At 34.1% G+C, this 21,964-nt stretch overlaps 1 protein-coding gene across 2 annotated transcripts in view; it reads right to left on the reverse strand.

Moving 5' to 3' along the window:
- The window catches only part of Edil3 (EGF like repeats and discoidin domains 3), a 513,587-nt gene that overhangs the window by 184,472 nt on the left and 307,151 nt on the right, over nucleotides 1–21,964 (reverse strand). For both annotated transcript variants that reach the window (XM_052159696.1, XM_052159695.1), the window contains one exon: nucleotides 2,873–3,054. In XM_052159696.1, the coding sequence (XP_052015656.1) occupies nucleotides 2,873–3,054 (182 nt within the window). The remainder of the gene's footprint in view (nucleotides 1–2,872; nucleotides 3,055–21,964) is intronic.

Below are 21,964 nucleotides of genomic sequence, written 5' to 3' on the forward strand. Positions count from 1 at the left end.
ACCAAGGGTCAAGTGAGTGAGAGTTAGGGTCTCAAAAAAATGAGAAATAAAGAAAAGAAAAAGAATAATCCACAAAAAATTATTATTTTATGTTTACTTAATTGCACACAGACACACAGACAACCCACACCCCCTACTTTTCAATGAAGATACACCACTTGGGGTGATAAAAAGTCATAGATTAGCTACCCATATCCTAGTATCAGGCACAGGAAACTTCCTTTCAAGCTATTGATCAGGGGAGTTCACGAACCCTCTGAAATATAGCTTACTGCCTTTGGTTTTCCTCCCAGAAACTGAAGATAAGACCTGACTGCTAGAGAAACCTTGTGCAAGGATTTCGAGAAATCAAGTTCAGACTAACCTGGATGCCTCCTGCATGAGTACTAGCTTTTCCTGTTTCAGAAGTAAAGATCCAAGCTTCCAAGAGAGAAAAACAATACTGTAGTGGCTCAAAGTCACTACAATATCTACAAGCCATGGAACCAAAATAATGACCTGAAATTCAAGATATTCCAAATTATCCATAGCAGTATTTATATCCTGGGGGTAACCAATTGCCGTTTAATTGGACTCAATAGGAGACAATACATGTCTATTAATGTAAGCATAACCCAGTACACATGGCCAGGCTATGAACCTTTGACAAGAATTTTCTTCTACCAATTCCCTCGCCAGTATAATTTCTAACTGCATTGTCAATATTTACCTTTATACCAACAGATAAGCTTAGTTTTTAACCCTTTGTTGTTGATATCTATTTCTGAAACAGACAAAGACTATTATAGAAAGTCACAACTGGTCTAACAACTACAGACCATTGGATGTCCAGAGATGTTAGATACATATACAACATATCTGCTACACTTAAAGTTTCACAAAATTTGCATAAGGAAGAGTAGAAAGATTCTAAAAGCAAGAGTTTCTGAACATCTTATGAGAGATAATGTTTTCTGTGTATGCTAGATAATCTGCCCCCATAAAATCTCAACAACACACTTGCCAAAAGGAAAGAAGACCTAGAAGTGACTACACCAATGTACATGTCAATGTTGATAGATACCTCACAAGACACCACCCCTTGATAATGAGCTATTGCCAATTAACCACTGCTGAGAGAGGGAGAATCAGCTTCTGCAAGGACTGGCTTCCAGATAGGTTATCCAATTGGAAGTGGCTCGCCATAAGCAACACAGAGACGCAACACAAAATAAAATCAACAAATTGTATTTCTAAACTAATGCGCATATATATATATATAAAACTTTAATTTTAATATTAAAGAATAAAGGTCATAATTATGAAGGACTCAGATATTTTAATATATTTATATATTTAATGTTTATTTTTATTTTATATTTAAGGTTTGCATGGCAGTTCTATAAATGTATTTGAGACAGGATGATTAGAAGGACTAAAATGTATCTAGAAAGATCACTATCAAATTTAAGTGTTTCATAATATATACATTTTAAACGTCAAGTGGGTTTTTACTCATTTGCTGCTAATATGTTATAGATATGGTGATACTATAATCTGGTACTTTTTGTGCACCTGTGGCTACAAAATGAAAAAGTCATTTGTAACTTCTGAGTTAATTTCCACAAATGCAGGACAACATAAATTAACAAACAAACAAAAAAATGGACTTTATGTAATTCTACATCACTGTGAAGATAACTGCCATGTATCTAATTTACATATAATTTACTATGAGAACCCAACAAAGCGTTTGGATTAATTGTAAAGTAAGTAAGTCTTTCTACTCAATCACAAATCAAATTTGTTGCTATTAATTCCTGTAGATAAATATTTAAATATGTTATACTTAATAATGTAATGTAAAATGTTCCATGTTTCGCTGATTCAAATTATAGTGAAAAGACGGTTTATCTAATAAAATTCTTACAGAGGACTCCATGGCAACAAAGTGTGGTACTAACCCTTTAGAATAACCCTACAGCATTTGCAAACTCTCATACTGGATTTAGATGCATTTCTCCAATAACACTACTTGTTCTGATTTTCTACATGCTGTTTGCTAAATTCTCATGCATGGCCATTGATTACACTATTTCGTGAAAATCTAGACCAGTAGAAGTTATCTTGCAAAATCACCGTATTTCAAAACTTTCCTGACCTCATGCATTTTCAACATGACTACCTTGACCCTACCATTTGGTGTCTGCTACTAATGATTTGTTAGTGACTATATTAAAGAACCACATGAACAAAAGTATAACATTTCACAGAAATCAGTTCATTGTTTCAGCCTTCCTAAAACATCTCATTTCTGCCTTTATGCCAGTGCTCAGGAAGCTTAAATGGACGGAATGTGGGCCATCAGCTTTGCTGTGAGGCTTCTTCTCCAGCAAAGCAATTGATGTATCACTCATTGCACTGTTTTCCTCTGTTGTAAAATCAGCTGGCTAATGAGGATGAGAGGATCTATGAATTAAAATTCTCTCTGCAGACAGTTAGATATTATCACGACCTGATGTGCACTTTATATTTGAACATGGGAAACTATTTCTCACAAAATACATAGATGGAATTGTAACTTTCTTGTCTCAGAATCTGTTGCTAAATATTAACACTTTATGAATAAGCTTATGCAAATGATAAAACTGCTTTCTTTAAAATAACTTCAAAGAGTATATTTGTGTTTAAAAATGCCTTTATCTTGATGTTATTTTCACATTTTCAGACAGAAAATGTTTGTGTTCCCCACATTTTTAGAAGTTTCAAGCAGTTCAATTCTAAACTAAATCACATTTTAACCACAAGAAAGAATCACAGCTAATTTTCCCTCACCTACTTCCATAATGATTCTGATAATACGGGAAATGGCTTTGTTTCATCTGTCTGTTACCTGAATCCATGGCCATCTGTCATTTTCAGCAGCCGTCCAGGCATTTATAAGGCCCTTCTTATTGAGCCGAGCATAGTAGGGATACCATTTCTGGAGTCCGAAAAGAGCTCGGTGGGTAGACGAAGCTGTGATTTGCTGGTTAGATATGATTCCACCTTCAATTCCCAGTGGCCCAGAGCATTCTGAAAAGAAATTAGGAAAAAATATAAATGTGTATTAGAAATCATAAGGGTGTCAGACTTTGTGGCAAGTGTTTAAATGAGCTTAATTTGTACCCACAAACCTTTTCTGTCCTACCCAGTGGACAGGTCTGTTACTCATTATCACATTTACAAATAATAATTGGTAGCTATGACATTCTCTGCTCCTTCTCCTCTCTGGACTTTATAACTGGCATCTAAAAATCTTATCTTTTCTATATTTTAATTTAGATTTGTGCAAGTATATTGTCTTAAATTGTGATCTATATCAAGGAAAGAGATTTGTTTTAATAAGCCTATATTGAATCCATGAGACAGAATTAAATTCTATTTCACATTTCATATTCATGGAGGTTGGTAAGACTCAGGAGTCTTTAGTATTTAAGAAATATTTGTTGATAATTTTCTCTTGATTAGAACACATATGAATTTTGAATCAAAATTACTGGGATTCTAACATTTTTCACTGTTATAAACTTTCCGACTAAATTTGTATAAGTCAGTTATGCTTTTATAAATCTCAGTATAAAAATTTGTTGAAACTTAAAATATTTACTATAAAATCTAAATTATAGAAACTATATAGTTTAATTATTTTTATTAAAATAAAACATAGCTATGAACCAGAACATATGGCATTTTTATACTTGAGTATGAGATAAAATTAAAATGTTATCTCAAATATTTTAAATGAAAATTTACAGTTTTGGATGTTATAGTCCAAGTATTTAAATTTTTAAGCATCTGTACATTTTCTCCAAATGTATAACTTGGAACCTCAAAAAATCCTAATAAAAATTAAATTAATATGATTTAAACATTGATTAAGATAGTATGATCTTATATTTTAAATGCATTTAGTTCTTAAAATTAAAAGTGAAATTAAGTCATATAATTACACAAATATATACTTTACAGTTCAGAAAATTTCACTTATTTTAAACCTAGTTTAAAAGTTTAATATTAATAAAATGATAATATAGGAAAAATTAGTACTTTAAATTTTATGAACATATACCCAATTTCTAATGATGTTGATTTGGATAATCAATAATAATTCTATTGTGATATCCATTACAATATGGTTTGTGAATTTATGAACCTGTAAGTAGAGAACAGTAGAAAACATTGCCCTTATTAATGTCAATATAAATAAATCAGCTTGATGGTGATGACTACCAAGATTCATTTAGGTTTTAATAATTTAGTTACTTTATTAATTATAATTAATTTATCCCTTTTGTTTTTCATTGGCCACTCTTCTCATTGTCATTAACCATATTTATTTTCTACTCCTTGCTCAGTCAATTAAACAGCTATATGAAAATTGCTAACATTTCTTAAACGGCCTTAGAACTTTCAGAATGCAAATATGATTAAGTATTTATTGTATCATTTTAGGAAAGATTAGAAAAGTAAAGTAAAGAAAAGTAAAGGTTAGAAAAGTGAGGTTAGAAAAGTAAAATGGCTTCTTTGCAATTAACAATTAAAATGATTCTTTTGAATTGTTATATTTAGATAGTATGCTCCATTTTGCATACATTTGACCTGCTTATCATTATCTGAAAGAAGTGTATATCTCGTTAAGAAGTCAATCATTCTTATAATTACAGTGTTAGAAACTGCATAAAAAACTGATGTTCATAAACACTAAACACTGGAAAACATAAATGTTGATTCTGTGAACTTTTGTTTTCTTTCACATTTTAAGCATCAAGAATTTTACAGATTTCATAAAAGGCTATGAAACTTTGATGATTACTCTTGTTTGGGCTATAAAAACTGTAGGAGCTTAGCTTTTTTATGAATATCAACATTAGTTGGCTATAGTTCTTTGTATAAGTTTGAGAAACTGTTGAAGTGTAAATTGTAACTATGATTTTGGGGATGTACAAAGGTACATACGTTTCTGAATGTGAGATTAATTAATGAAAAAAGAGGTTATGAATCTCACAGACAGAAGTAGAGGTGTATCAGAGTGTTTGGATGGATGAAGCAGAGATGGAGAATGATGTAATTACATTATATCAAACATTAAAAAAGTAATTAATAAAATAATATCACCATTAAAAGAATCTTGATGACCCATTTGTTCTTTGTATCATGTTTGGATACTAAGTTGTTGAAAGCAGATACGTTCCTTACTTCAGACTATTTATATTATATCACTAAGTACTTTAGTACTGTTGCAGAGCCTATCTTGATCAATTGAACTTCATGGTGACCTTAGCAAGAGCTGAATAACATTTAATAATGCACATCTGAAGTTCTTATATCATCTTGGATAGTGTTTTTGGTATTTTGGAAAAAATAGATAGATGTTCAACCATACTATTCAGTAGGTTACCCTTAAACTACCTACCGCTCTTTATTTGGCAACACACTAGCAAAAATTCGCTAGAAACTTACAAGTTATGGTAAGCAGAATGCAAATAAATGAATGTCAATTTGTTACTATCTTTTATTTTCTTTCTCATTTCTCAGTGGACTGTGTAGAGAAGTTAAACTAGTTTAAGTTAAGGGTGGACCCCATAGTGCCAAGAAATTCTACTCATTGTTTCCAATCCTCATTTAAATTTAATAAAACACAGGTTCTGAAGATTCATCAGTTCTGGCTTCACCACTGTGTGGTGGTCTGATATGGCTCCCACAGAAAAATGTGTTGAATGCTTGGCTCATAGGGAATGGCACTATTATTAGGTGTGATCTTATTTGAATGGATGTGGTCTTGGAGAAAGTGTGTCTTCGAGGAAGCAGGCTTTGAATTCTCTTCCTATGTGCAGGCTCTGCCCAGTGAGGGTGAGACCATCCTCCTGGCTGCTTGCAGAGGAGAGTCTCCTTCTGGCTGCCTTCAGATCAAGACACAGAATTCTCTAGGCACTTCTAGCACTATGTCTACCTGAAGTCTTCCAGGCTTCCCACTGTGATGATAATAGACTTAACCTCTGAAACTGTAAGCCAGCCCCAATTAAATGTCAGAGTTGCATGGTCATGATGTATCTTTACGGCGATGAGATCTAAGTAAGACATCCAGGAACAGACATATGTTATAGAATTATTTCTTCATATTTTGGGTGCTCAGTAATTGCAATACTGATGGCAAATATCTGCTTATATATCTTCACTAGTTTGTTTCTATCATAAATATAATCAATCTTATGAACAAGAGGGCCTTCCTGAGATGTGTCTGTAAAATTTCATATGCATATAACCCTCATTTTCACCTTGCTTGCATCAACAAAGAAACAGGTGGAAAAGTACAGCTTGTTATAGCAAGAAACTCTTCTGGGACTGAGAAAATAGAACAGTTGTGTTGGCCTATCACGAAGAAAGATGGAGTTCTCATCCCTAGTACTTCATAAACACTATGTGGTGGTGCATTTATTCATCACACGGAGGTAGAAAAAAAAACAATCAGAAGGATCATGTTTTTTTGTCAAGCTCCATAGCAAGTTTCAGTTCATCCCAGGCCATATGAGATGTTGTCTTATACAATCAAACAGAATATGGAAAATATTCCTTTTGCTCACTGGAAATGATCTGCAGTAGACAAATGCAGATGAAAAGCTGCTAGGATATCTAGTATATAGAGGCAAGGAGGATCTAAGTGAAGCCAGGATAGTCCATAGTGGTAGCTGAGTGATTTAGATGATATAACTGTTTAACATTTTTGTACTATAACACAACTGAGATGCTATGGCTACCAACCTATGGCAACCTCTTATTAGTCACACAGTCATTCATTTGACAATAAAAAATTTAAAAAGTATGCTCATGGTATATTCATAAAGGATTTGTGTCTATTAAGTATTTTTAGGTGAGGGAACTCATTTTTATGTCAAGTTTATAAGCATTGTTTTTAACCAATCCCCAAATCCATATTGCTGGCTTTTGTCTAACCATCTTTTGTAACATCTGCATTTATACTATTTCACTTACATATAAAAGAAAATAGAGCACTACAAACTAAATTGTGAGGGCTTGTTCAATGAAGCCTGATCCTGAATGGTAACATCTTATTTTTCCATGTTAATTATCATTGATTATGTTTTCTTTAACTTTAAAAAGTATTACGCACGCACGCACACACACACACACACACACACACACACACACACACACACACACACATTTACCTGTGTGTGTGTCTGTGGATCAAGTAAGGCATTAAATGCCCTAGAACTGAATACAGATAGTTGTGAGGTACTATGAAGGTGCTTGGAATAGAAGCTGGGTCCTCTTTAAGAACAGCCTGTGTTCCCTAACTGCTGAGCTGTCTCTCCAACCCCATGCTATTTTTCTACTTGAGGTTATGATTATACTCAATTTATCAGTCATGACGATGCTAAAAGTAAAATATGATTTTCATTTGTAAATAAAGAACATAATGTTCTTAAAATTTCTTTTAACTGGATCCCAGTTGAAGTGATTCTGATCATTTATTCCTTTTAAAACAGCACTAGAACTATTCACTACAATATATTTCCATGCATAAGTATACAATAAGTAGATGCTGAACACAGCTACTGAAGCCTTTTTTTTTTGAAACAGGAAACTGATGAGCAAATTCAAACCTTGCATTTATCCCACAAGGACACATTGTCACAATAACAGCTTCATTTAGTAATGATGGGGATCACAAACAAATGGATGTCATCATCATAAAAGGCTCAGAACCTAATTTTCTTTAGCCTGTTCTCCTCACTGCCCTATTAAATGCAATGGTATAATAATAAAGGAAGATGTTGTAATTCAAAATGAAAAATGTTTATAGACCTAAGATTAAGTGATCTTAGGAAATTCATAGCAAGTTGCTTCAAATATATTATGGATATGTATTGCCATCACTATTACAAAATGAAAATGAAATATGCAAAAATAATTCATAATAAGCTTATAGAATGACAACACTGGGTTTGAAGATCATGTCTCACTGAGTGTTTGTATCCATGATATTTAGTGTACTCCTTTAAAGAAGAAAGGAGGTATCACACTACTTCATAACTGAGGAGACATGGAAGCTGGAGTTAATCCTATGAAAATGGATATGGAATGTAGAATGATTCTTTAGAGACTGAGTTTGCTTCTTTCGCTGCCGCTTTATTTGGGGGAAATCACACTCTTTGTGGAGAGGATAGGAGAATAAACATCAAGGGCATATGAAGAATATTGCTAGGGTCTCTGGATGTGAAAGTGCTCACAGTAAGTGTGAGAGAATGACAGTGACGTCCAGAGGTGACTGTTGAGGGTAGAGGGTGGCCCCGAGACTACTGTGCACTAGCATTCACCAAGGCTCTGAAATGTTAGCTGGACACTGTTGGTGGCCCAAACCCTGCTTATTTATTACAAATAAGTATGATTGATGATTTTTAAACTGTGCACAAATTAGAATCACCTAAGTGCAGAGCTTGTTCTATTGCTTTAATTGATGCACCAATACCCATTCCAAACACAGTCCACACGTTTTGGTAGCAGCCAGATTCAGAAGGACAATGAATGGAAGGAGGGTTATTTACATTTTGCTCACTTGGCCTTGCCTCTTGCTGCCAAGTTCATTTAATTTGATGTCACTGCTGCTGGTTCAGATTCCTTCTCTAACATAGATTAAGAATTCCAGCTTCCTAGTAACAACGAGGCACCAGCAGTTCTCCAGAAACCCCCATGCTTTCCACAGAATATTGGGACTGCTAAGGTATCCAGCCTCATGAACAACTGCTAGATTTTCAGCCTCTCAAGTATGAGTAAACTGTTACTATTTCATATAGATTTCTGAATATATATTATCTGAATATATTTCTGAATATATACATACATATATATTCATTCATTCTATTAATTCTGATCCTTTTATCACTCATTCTATTAATTCTAATGCTTTAGAGAAACCTGACAAGCTTATCATAGACCAATTCAAGTTTGACTAATTTACTGAACTCTTATTATGTGCTTCTCTGTCTAACATCTATCTACCCTCCATTAATTGGATATGCTTTTGAAATGTCTATACAAGGGGATGGACAAACTATAAAAAAAAACCCTTTATTCTCAAAGGATTAATATCTTTTGTGGTGATATGAACTATTAACAAATAAATGACAAGAAATGACCACAACTTGAGAATTACTGTGAAGAAAAACAAAGAACAGTTATAAATCCTATTGACAGTGACTTAGATGATCGGAGGTGACTCTAAAAGCAGTAGCTGAAAGAGAAGGAAGAGCAAGTTACTACAGTCCTTTTTCTCTCAGGGAGATTTTGGGTTCAGAGAGGAGATCAAAATAATTTTTCATATGTTGAGTGTAGTGGGCTTGTGCTGAATGAAGAGAATTGTTGGGAGACAGGATAATAGTCCAGTCTTGTGTTTGAGAAAAGAATGCCTGGAAAATATTGGGAGCTAGCATAGAACTGAAGAGGAGATGGGTTGATAGGATCAGGAAAGTAAAGGCATTTTGGTGTCGCTAAGGCAGCACAGACTTGCAGGGAGAGGTTAAGAGTTGGTAGGAGGAATTAGAGATACAACACTGGGGAAGAGCTTGCTTATATCTGTGTAGAGTTTTGAAATATTCTAATTCTAATTCTAATTTTGGCCATATTGTCATTTAATGTTGATCATTCCCCACTATAAAGTCAAGGATATATATATAATAGAAGACAGAATTATAATGAAATAATTCACATTCCAGTGGAAAAAATTGATATGTAAAAGAAGGTTAGCAAAGAAGAAGGGTTATAAACTTTTAAAAGTAAAATTTGGAAGAACTAGTAACGGTCTGTGTTTGAGTGGTAGAGGGAGGAAACAAGATACCTTACCATCCTAGGTTACACATAACAAAGGAGGTGCTTTCTTTATTGATAGGGACACATGTTAAGCTTAACATACAAAACCATTAAATTTAGTTCCTTTCGAGGAAGGCGTCAAAGCTGCTGGATTGAACATGGAAGATCGTGCTTTGTCTCACCTGCATACCCCACTGATCCAAATTCTCGCATCACCCAAACTGAGGGACAGTATTGAAAAGGAAAACATACTTTGATTCTCAAACATGTCCCTGATATGTACAAACTATCCATCTTTGTTGTGTCTGCATGTCGATTGCACCACCAGGTCACAGTTAGGATTTGAAAGCTGGGATTTTATTTCTCATTGTATCTAGCATAATTTTTAAAAGTATATTTAGAAGAAACTGTGTTTTTAAAGACAAAAGTAACTGATACAAATTATAAATTATAGGAGTCATTGCAAAGTTTTATTCACGTAATTCATTTAAAATGAAATCATTTTCATTTATACGCTTTAAAGTTCAGAGGCTTCCTCTAAAAATTCTTTATATCCTCAATGAGGAGGAAGAGCTTCACTGAGACTGGTAGTGGGAGGATCTCCTTTTTCATATACTGCCAAGCAGCGTTATAGAGGGTTTGTGAAATACCCCATCATTACCTCTACAGTAAGTACATCAGTAGTATGTTTTGTGCTTAATTCTGCAGCTAAGTGTAAACTATAGTAGTGTAAATGGATGTGAGGTTCTATTTATACATGCTTCTTCTGTGATTGTTTTGTCAGATATAACAATGCATCTAAATTAATGAACTGATTAAGCAGTAACGACTATATATTTTCAGCCCTAATTCATATAGTCCTTTAAAATACCTGCACTTCTGGTTGCCTGAATGACCTGGAAATGGCTCCTGACCCTAAGGCCTACTGTTCAGATTAACACCACTGAGCAACAGAATAGTGTCAACTGGCAGGCTGAACGGGAGCAACTGATCCAGCTGCCGCCATGACTCAAGTGTCCTCTCCAGAGTGTCCAATATGAGGAGAATAGCTCCAGTGAAGCCCTTCTCACTCTGCAAACACATTCTCTGGAGTGTAGCAAAGAAAGGCATCTGCATTCTATCGATCTTGCAGCTGACAAGTAAGCAGAGCCTCAAGATGTCTGACATCTTGCTTCTCCGTGTGCTGATTAAGCCTTTCAAATAAGGGAGATGCATGGCTGCATTGTAACAGGGATGCCTGGCTTTCATTTGCTCTATCGCAGTATTCAGGCACATCTTTAGAATGAAAGGATTTCAAATTAGAGCCTTGTAAGAAACAAATCTCTTTTAAACATCTCCAGTCCTCTTTTCCTCTGGGCATCTCATCTTCTCATACAAGCAAATGCTCTGCTGTGCTTAGCATAGCATGGTAATTGTGCTGAGCATGAGGACTGGTAAATAGATTACTGCTGACCTCCAATTCTGCAGAAATTAATGCTGATTCGAAGGGAAGCTCCCTGCTGTGCCACTTGTACCAGAGCTTTCATTTGTTTCTAGTATTTGTTTTATGTTACTTGTCTTGAGACCTGGCCTTAAATTGGAAAGAAAGCATCTAGACTGTTTTACTTTTTCTTCCGCTGTGGCCAGAGGGTTAAAACAATCTCACAAGATATAATCTCTAAAGACACCCAATCCCCAAAGCCTTTGATCTGATTTTTCTCAAGGTTATCATTTCCCTGGTTTTAGGAAGCAGTGGCAGCAGAAAGAAGGAAAGAGATAGAGGAAAGACAGAGTCAGAAGACTTACCTCAGGGAAAGAGTGGGAACACATTGATTTGGCTGCAGGAGGTAGAGAAGATGAAAACCACCTCCTAAGACATGGCGCAGGAATGTGAAGGTGTGGAGACAAAAAACAGCCTTTGCTGTCCCTACCATTGACCAAGTCCTATGGAACATTCTTGTTTCTATTTAAAGGGCTCAGGGCAGTTGCCCTAAAAGAACCTTAAAGTGAAAGGCCCATTTCACAATATATGTTTCCCTCGACAAGCAAGAACTTCTCTGCACCAGTGCATAAGCCAGGTGCCTTGACAATTCACCACTGCAACCACCAAAACATTTTTTAATTATGCCTCTTTGGGTTGCACATAAAATATAAGTTTATTTGTATTTGATGGATTGCTTAGTTCAGACCGGTGCTATTTTTCATAATCATGAGTGATATGGCTCTATTACATGGGTCACTAGGAGCTATTCCTCCAATTCTATTAGGAGTTTTGCTTTCTTAGTATCACATATTAGAAAACAAGCAGGCAGTGTCCTTATTAAAGGGTAGTGGAACAACTATTTGTGTGTATGTTTTTATATGAGATTATATTTTTTCAAAGGTAGAAGCTCTGTCTCTCTGATACATTCTTTTGAAACCTGTGGCCCAATACCTTACAAATTTGCATCTCTCACGTTCCAGAGCTGATGTAAACAAACTACAGCTTTTGGAATTGCAGCTTTCTCTTTTTGAAATGGAATAATTTTCTGAATACAGATATTCACCAGAATACAAGGATTCCCCAGATTGAGTGGTTGACAAAACTGAAGAAGAAAAATGATGCTTTTATTTTCTTCTGGGGCTTGAGAATATATGATAAATAATAATAAAATTGGAAGTAGAGGAAATGCCAATTTAAAATGAAACCTGCAAAATATTATGGCCTCAATTATCAGCCATAGACCTGCTTTTCCTGTAAAGTGGGGATATGCTTTTGTCACCTGCTTTATGTCGAGTCAATTATGATATATTATTAGTTTTAATTAAATGGTCTAACTCAGAAAAATGTTAAAACTTGAATACAAAAAATTATAACAGGAAATTACCCTTTAATGTGCTTCAAAGCTAAATTTCATGCCTACTTATGAGGCATTCTGGGTGTTCCTTAAGTAGTCCATGTTCCCTAGTATTCAAAGATCAACGTTCTTGCTGTGATAATTTATAGAACTTAACACAATCCAATGATAATCATCTCATGCCTGCAAAGAATGCTGCAGGAAGACCTCAAGGAGTGTGTTCTCAGATGCATACTTTTAAATCAGAAGCACTGCACGGGCTTTTAAGGTGATAGGCACAGGTTAGGAACTTTTACTAGGGATAGCATTCAGAGTGAACTATGCATCTTTTCTGAGTTGTGAAGCTGACAGCAGGGCATGAAGTGTCAGAACAGTCAAAATCCTACAGCCAAAAATCCTGAAGATTTACATTTATTATTACTTACTTGCAAAGAATATATCTTCATAGCACAGAATCAACAATTAAAATAGGGTCGAAATCAAATGTTAAGTGGGGGGGGGAGGCCTTAATGTTGGGCAGCAGGAATGGAGAATGAAAATGTTCAATATCTATAGTGAACATTTTAGTGAACCTATATAGTGAAGATGCATAGTCACACATTTAATTTATTTTTATTTTTAAATGATTTTCTTGCCAGCACTTGGGAGGCAGAGGCAGGTGGATTTCTGAGTTTGAGGCCAGCCTGGTCTACAGAGTGAGTTCCAGGACATCCAGGGCTATACGGAGAAACCCTGTCTCGGAAAAAAAAAGAACATAATAAATAAATAAAAATTAAAAAAATAAAAAAAAAGGTTTTTCTCAGATGTATATCAGGACAAGTTTTACAAAGTATTTCTTCTGAAGCTTGGCTATAAAGCAATATTATTGGCAAACCAAGCAATGAATTTTACTCCTGATATAAATCATAGTCCAAATCTAACCATCAGCTATATCTATCCTGTACAGTATTTTTCCACTGTATATTATCTCAGGTCACATGTGATGTCACAATATTCTAGAGGTCAAATGAGATGCAAGAGGGTAAAGAAGCTGTTGCAGAAAGCACAGTGCAGCACAGTGCAGCACAGTTAGCTTTCAGACTAGTTACTATGGGAATCATGGCACGGATTCTGAAACCACAGCAGCACCTGAAAGTGTGCAGACAATGACCAGCTCATGTGGAGTTTAGAAACTTCTATTCCATGTATTTTGTTTTATAATGTGAAGAAATATTTGTTTCACTTAACGAGAAAAGTGACTGGTATATATACAGTCCAGAGAAATAGTGGGGCTGGTTCAGGTAACTAAAAAGGACTGAGGCTGTTCTGTCTGCACTTAAAAAGCTTCTGCCCTAGGCCTTCTGCAAGGGAGGCAAATGCACTCTGTAAAATCACAAGCCTCTTTCAGTGTCAGCCCTGGAAGTTAGAGACTCAACTGTTCCTTTATTTTTTTCTCTTTGGTTCTTAAGCTTACATTCACACATCCATATATGTATACACACATATATACATATTTATGTACACATATACATACATGTATATCAGGTTTTCCAGGATGCAGCTGAGACATTTTTCACACTATCCATGTACAAAATGAGCATCCCCACAGAAGACAGTACAAAAGATTTTACATATGAAAGTTACAATGCCTTCAGTAGTCCTGAAAGGGATAATTTAATGAGAAATTTTGAGTGTAATAAATGTAAAGTTACTAAAACACAGAATGCCTTACTAGTTTTATGAGAAGAACATTCTTGAGGAATTTAATAGAGTAACAGTTATATTATGAATTTTGAGAGGTGAGGCTAGATTCTCAAACATTACCTTTCATTCAGCAGAGATTCACACTGGAACTGTTTTACAAGGTAATGAATAGAGAACAGACTGGTAAAACAGAAATTTTGACTTCTGCTTCTTTAGAAGTTTATTACTTTTAATAATAAAGCAGACCCTAAGGTTATGTGTTGTCTGGGCTGAACATTTGGTGGGACACAATATTGGAAGGACAAATAGCTTAAAGTTGTGTCAGCAATGTCTATATTTTAGTGGACAGGTACACATTTCAAGTCTTAAATGCAGACTTAAATCTTCAGCTGCTCAAATGAAATTGTGCATTAGATATCTTCAACAAAATGTCAATTTGGAATTGAAAGCAAGTTTCTGTATATTGCATCACAATACAGTATTGCTACATAAATCAGTCTAATGAATAAGTAGACAAACACACTTTTATGAACATGTAAAGGTATATTACACACAGTATCAATTTTGAAAAGTATTAGAATGCTATAGTTAGAAAATGCTGCCTTTCATACTGCTGATAGCTTTGCTTTTGAGAGCTGCCTTCTTTTGTTGTCTAGACTAAGTTCCAACTCCAGATCCTATGACCTCAGCCTCTGGAATTTCAGGTATGAGCCATACCTTTAAATTCCTTTAAAAACAAAGAGATTCATGTTTCATTCGCTGTGCAATTAGAGAAAACAGGGTTCTGTCTAGAAACTTGCATTTTATGAATGCCAGCTAGCCCCCCTTATATGTGGGCATAACAAACAAGGACCCCTAGAGTGCCATCAAGACACAAACATAGTATGATTAATGTGAAATGGAGCAAGTGTTATCATTTTCACCATTGGAAAATCCTCAACAAAAAGAAAAGTGATTTGCTTTTCTTAGAAAGTTTTTTTTTTTTAAGTAAAATGCATAGAAATGGTAAGATATTATTTTCTCTCTCAGTCAACATAAGACGTAGTCGATACTTTTAATAGAAAGATAAATAGCATATAATGTGCAGGGTAAAACAAGGGTACAAATGCTATATTAGGATGGAAATATATCATTAGCTTGATAGTCTCATCCGTTCCCAATTACTCCGCAGTTATGGGAAAGATAATCAACTCTGTGAATTATAAATTATCTTTCTTTTTCATTTTATTTTTTATTTTTTATTTGATATAATTTTTTATTTACATTTCAAATGATTTCCCCTTTTCTAGCCCCCCACTCCCCGAAAGTACCATAAGCCCCCTTCTCTTCCCCTGTCCTCCCACCCACCCCTTCCTGAACGAGTTGTATTCAAATATCCTTGGAAACTGTATTTTATAAATTTGTCATCTCAGTTAAAGCAAATCTGAAAAGGATAAAATAAAACAACTTATTTTGATTCTACAGATTTTAATAGTACATAACTATATGTGAGAAAAAGAAAACCAAAGGAATAATTAACTATAATTTAATTAATGATAGTTTATATGTATGAAATGTGCCTCATTGATTTTGAGAAAATTCTCTACTGATAATTTTGCTTCATAGACTTTCCAGCTGAGAGCATAGAGGGGTATTTCCAAAAACTGTGTATGTACTCTGAGCAGAGCTTTGAGTAGGGTTTACCCTCCTTCACTGGCGACTTTCTCCTGAGAAGCCATGGAGTTTTTGTTTGAGTCCCTACATCCCCACTTAGCAATATGTGACCTTGCAGAATTTACTTAAGCTTTGGAAGTTTCAGATTAATACATTTTTTCCAGTTTTGCTGCACATTGAGTTAGCATACAACACTGTTTAGAAGTCCCAGTGCCAGGAAACATGTCCTACAATTAATTAAGAATGGCTTCTGCAGAGGCCTGGTATCTTTAGTTTTAAACATGTATATAATATCAGTATAAGGCAAAATATTTATACTAAGGGATGAACCATCTATGTATTAGAGAGGAGGTCACTCACTTACAGGTTTGTTCAAAAGATTGAGAACAATGCAGAGCAAAGCCTTAGTACATCTAATGCAGCCAGTGTGCCTTCTGTGACTTGCAGTATGTGTGTTGTTTTACTGCAACTAAACTGAGCTGAGATCAAAATTCCTAGATGGGTGAAATCTATTTTACTGTAAATACCTGGAGACTTATGGTCTAAACATATGCCATGGATTCAAACAGGTTTAAATCCAGTCATCTATTCTCAAAGAAATAAAAATTGAGTAAAAAAGCTACTCATATCTCCCATGCATTATCTTCACTAATAAAAATTATAAATACACACATATGCACAGCCATTAATCATGCAGTTAAGGGAAGTGATTCAAAGCATCATGTCACTTGGCATCTTCTTAATACCATATCTATCATCAGATATTTTTGTCACTAAAGCATTCAACTTGTCAGATAAAGCTCTTTGCCTGAGGGAAATCTAAACCATGGCTTCTGTAATGAATGAAAATGAAATGATTCCCCACAGTATATTTCCAGCCTCTCTGGAAATAAAAATAGCTAATTAAATAACCTCCTTTTAAAATAGGTCTGTGTCTGGCAGGCACTTTCTTTAGTGGTAGAAAATCAGGGTCTCTGAGGGAAGAGCCTCACATTAACACTGTGACAAATCAGATTACAACTTTAAAAACCACATATATGATGAATATTTTCCAATCTATTTATTATCCAAACAATGAATGATACATTTAGAATAAATGAAGAAGCTGTTGGCAATTTTACTGAAGCAATCATTGACACATCATTTAATCAAGTGCATACCAGAGAATAAAGTAACAGACATTTCCTACTGAACGAAAACCCCCTGTTTCCCTCCGATGCTGAACTGCCTTTTCTGGTTCAGTATGACAACATGAAAAAATGCTTTCATTCATTTTTTTTAGATCCTCAAGACCACAGAGAGGATATACTGAAGAAAATTAATAAATTAGACATATTTAAATGTGATCCTGGTTGGAAGGCAGAGATTTCTTTTCAAATAAATATCTATCAGTAGCATTAGAAAACAAAACTTTTAGCTATTTGAAACTAAAAGAACATTTCTTCTTTATCATTTCATTTCTTCTAGATTGTAATATATTTACATTGTACCGCCCTTATTTTTCTTCCCTCCAAACCTTCATTGCTCTCTATCAAGATCATAGTCTCTTCTTTAACTACATTTATTACTTGCATATGTGTGCATGTGTGTGTGTGTGCGTGTGTGTGTGTGCATGTGTACATATTCATTCATAAATACAACCCACTAAGTCTGCTTATTACTTCTATGTGTATAAATGTCTGTATATGCATATACATTGTTAAATACAAGCAACTCTGTATGTATAATATTACTTGAATGTATTTATGTGTGTATATATACACAATCCACTCATCTGTGTAATGTCACTTGTGTTTATATACATACATATAATACATATCCTGCTCGGTCTACATAATGTCACTTTTGTGTAAATATATATGTGTATTTTTAACATTACTTGAATGAATATGTGTGTTTATATACATATATATTTTCTACTCAGTCTGTGTAATGTCACTTATTTGTATGCCTACTATCTGTCTATCTATCTATCTATCTATCTATCTATCTATCTATCTATCTATCTATCCATCCACACACAAGTCTTTGGATATGCATATACAACCTTCTCAAACTGTGTAATGTCACTTATATCCATGTATCTGCATCTATGAATGTTAATATAGATACACATACCATCTGACCATTCTGTATAATGTCAATTGTATGTATATTTTCAGGAAATTTTCACCTGTAATTTTTTTCATTATAAAGAAAATGGTATGGGCCTCATTCTCCTAACATTCCATTGTACTTTTTGAAGAGAACAATGAACCATTTGTGTTAAATAATAAGTTAAAAATGTAAAACAGTACAAGAATAATGAAAATACTAAGCACCCATATTTTGCTAAAGTCTGTAATTTCAGTATGAAGACTGGAACTGAGTATCAAGATTGTTCCGCAGCATGTGTAAGACACAACAGAGAATCTGGAGAAGTAGCCATGAAATATCAAGAATAAATTAATGGCTCCAATCTGCTGTGCTTACATTCCATTACAATCTGTGATATATACTCCACCAACTGCAAGCTATATAAATAAGGTTTATTTCATAAGTGAAAGTAATGCAGACACTACACTGTGTGTTGTCCTGAACCACCCTTTGTCATCTGGGTCTAAACCTACCAGCTTTAATCCCTTCTCATTGTATATTTACAGACCTGTCAGAGAGATGAATCTAATATTAAGACACCCAGAAGTGTCACACAGTACAGTGTTTTGAAAAGGACAAAGTAGCATTTTGAAATTAAGACACTAGTGTTACTAATTACTTTAATCAAGTAACTCTGCAAGTATTTTCATTGTTTAACTGATCTCATTCCATCAAGCTCAGGAACTCATTGTCTGTGTTTCTGCCTCCTGTTTCTCTCATGGCTCCTTCTAATTAATTCTGTATACTAAGGAAACTATCAGAAAATCTCACTAATTCACTCTCCTGACTCTATGCTTCAAATTAAGCTTAAACATTAAGAACTGAAGGTCAATCAAATGGATGCTTACTATCTAACTTTTAGTAATACCACACTAGATATTTTGGAATAAATTTTACCCAGAAATTAGTATCTGAAATACTTTTAGATCAGTATCTAGTAGTTTTACTTATCATGTCCTTCCTCTAACCTCAGTTTTGTCAATCCTGAGATACAGGAAACTCTTAAGTCCCTATTGTAACTTAAAAGTCAACACTTAAATATTCTTTGCATATATATTCTTTTGATACACACTTATAAACATATGTCTGTCTTCCATGTGGTATTATACTTGTTTTATTACTGTTTTTGTATTTTGTTCTTTCCTGATGGGCTGACAGGTATATTCTGTACACCGTAACTGCGACTGGCAGTAAAAGGTACTCAAATATGTTACTGGATCATTTGATCAAGGTTCAACATGATGGGTGGTGTCTTTCTTTGCATTGTTCTTTACTTGATAATGAATACATTTTCACCTTAATCTGAATTTTTTATATCCTTTTTTTTAAAAAAAATTTACCACTACCATCTAGAGATTCTGATTCCCTCTAGATGAATATGCCATAACTTTTCCTGCTCACCTCCAAAGGTATACTAATAGAGTCACGATAAGCATTGTGATAAAAGATTTTAGGGACATTTACGAAAGTGAAAAATCTCTAGAAATGATGATTTCTAGACTTTGGCCTTCAGTCTATCAGATTCAAATTAATAAATGGAAATACCTATTAATTAATTTTGTAATCTTGCTGTTCCTTCCACAGACTGTAGATTATGGTTTGGTATAGATCCTATTTCAATCTTTTTTAATGTTTGAGAATGGGGTAATAAAATAACTCAGTGGGTAATGAAGCCAAAACTAAAGACCTGTATCTAAAACATAAAGGAAAGCTGACACCCAGTTGGTCTCTGACCTTTGTATATGTGGTAATGCATACAATCATTTTAGAAATAAAAACAAAAAGATTGTACATATGTAATATGTAGCAAATGTAATATGTAAAAATATGTTAGCAGAACATTTTCTATGGAAGCATGAGTAAAAGACTTAAAATCCTTAGAAATCACAGGATTCCAGGCTCTATCTATAACCCCAGCACTTCTCTAGTAAGAGGTGTGTTAGGAATAGGAGAATTCCTGAGAGTCTGTGGGTTGACTAGCATGGCACTGGCAAAAGTAAACGATAAAAAGACTATGTCAAACAAAGACAAAGACAAGGACATAAGGTTGTTCTTTCACCTGAAGACTGTAGGAAACACAAATCGTGTTCATACATACATGTGCATGTGTGCACACACATGTGAACTTATGCATATACATGTGTTCTTGCCTCTTTGCATAAGACACAGGTACAACATGCCTTAAGGCAGAAGATTCTTATGTTGCAGGACACAGTTTAGTGGGATCATGTATAAAGTTGGCATCATTTCAAATCTATAGATCCATAAGCAAGGATGCTAGTAAACTGTTTACCTCAATGATTCCTTACTTGCTCTTTGCAGCCACTCCAATGTAGGCCATGTTCATATTTCTTCATATAAGAAAGTCCATTATGACAGAGCATTTCATTTTGCTTATCAAAATGCCACAGAATAAATTATGGAGTTGATTGTTTGAAATATTACCACATAGACCATGAAATTACAGTGTCCTAACAAGATGAAAGGTCACTCATAATTTCCAAATTAATATCACTATTTATCATGTACTTTGTCTTAACTTTTTTTTCTAGTTGTCAACTTTTCTTTCCAGTAGGTTTTATTTAATTTACACACCATTCTTAGAACAAATAAGAAACCACTAGTTAAAACATTTACGTGCACAAGAATGGGACAGCCCTTACACTCCTATTTTCTCTTCTTTACTGTGTATACAAGGCTCATCATCTACAATTATAAGCTTCTAAAATAAATGTAAAATTAGTAAATTAATTATAGTTACATTCGCATCTAGTAGTCATTAAGGAAGTGAGTTATTAATCGTACATTTTCATAAACATGGCTAATGAATAAGATGAATTACTAACTGAAATGCTATTTTGGAAGCTATCTTGTATTACATGATTAAGGTGAAATAGTAAAAAAGAGAAATATTTTCATCCAGTAAGAAAAGCAGTCTTGTTACCACATTACTTGGCTAGGCAGCTAGTATGATTCCAAAAACTCTATATAATTTTGGAAATAGAGATGCTGAAACAAGATTTTTATGTTGCTAAAATCATGTAAGACTAACATGAAAAATATTCCTTTCTTTTCCATTTGAAACTTCAGTTTAATTTGGATTAAGTAGTTGTCTGTTAATATGCTTGTCTCTGTATTTCATTTTCATCAATTATAATAGAGAATGTTTTGGTCTCTTTCTTCCTTTTCCTCTCTGTCTGTCTGTCTGTCTGTCTCTTTCTCTCTCTCTCTCTATGTGTGTGTGTGTATATATATATATATATATATATATATATATATATATATATATATATATATATGAAGAATTATTAGTTCCCTCCCAAATTTCCAAAACATACTTTGCCTATTGATGAAGGTATGCTAGTTGATGTAGAGGAGAGGGCAGTAAATACAATGAAAGAAATGTCTATTCCTGGGGAATAGAGATAAGAGGAAAGATTTGGCACAGCTGAGACAAGGAAGACACCAGCAGTCTTTACATGGTAGTCAGTACATATTATGTGCATGGCCTTTGACAATATGTTACATGTAGTGACTTTGGGTGAACTCAATTTATAAAATGAAGGAAATTAGAGCATATTTTTATGTTTCTAAGTATTTTTATGATACACACTAATTTTAATGAGAACAAAGTAAATAAAATTTCAGTAAGTTTCCAAGGATTATTTTCTCTCCTTGTAATATGGGTGAGAAGTTTTTTTAAAGGTTTCATTTAGTATTTAATGTGACATCGACAAACATTGTCCCATTTCATTCTGGTATATTAATTTCCGTGTAAAACATTTTTGCATACTGCTAAAAATTATTTTAAGACAAAATATCACTGA

This window comes from Apodemus sylvaticus, chromosome 16 (genome assembly GCF_947179515.1).
Source record: "Apodemus sylvaticus chromosome 16, mApoSyl1.1, whole genome shotgun sequence".
NCBI classification, from domain to species: domain Eukaryota; kingdom Metazoa; phylum Chordata; class Mammalia; order Rodentia; family Muridae; genus Apodemus; species Apodemus sylvaticus.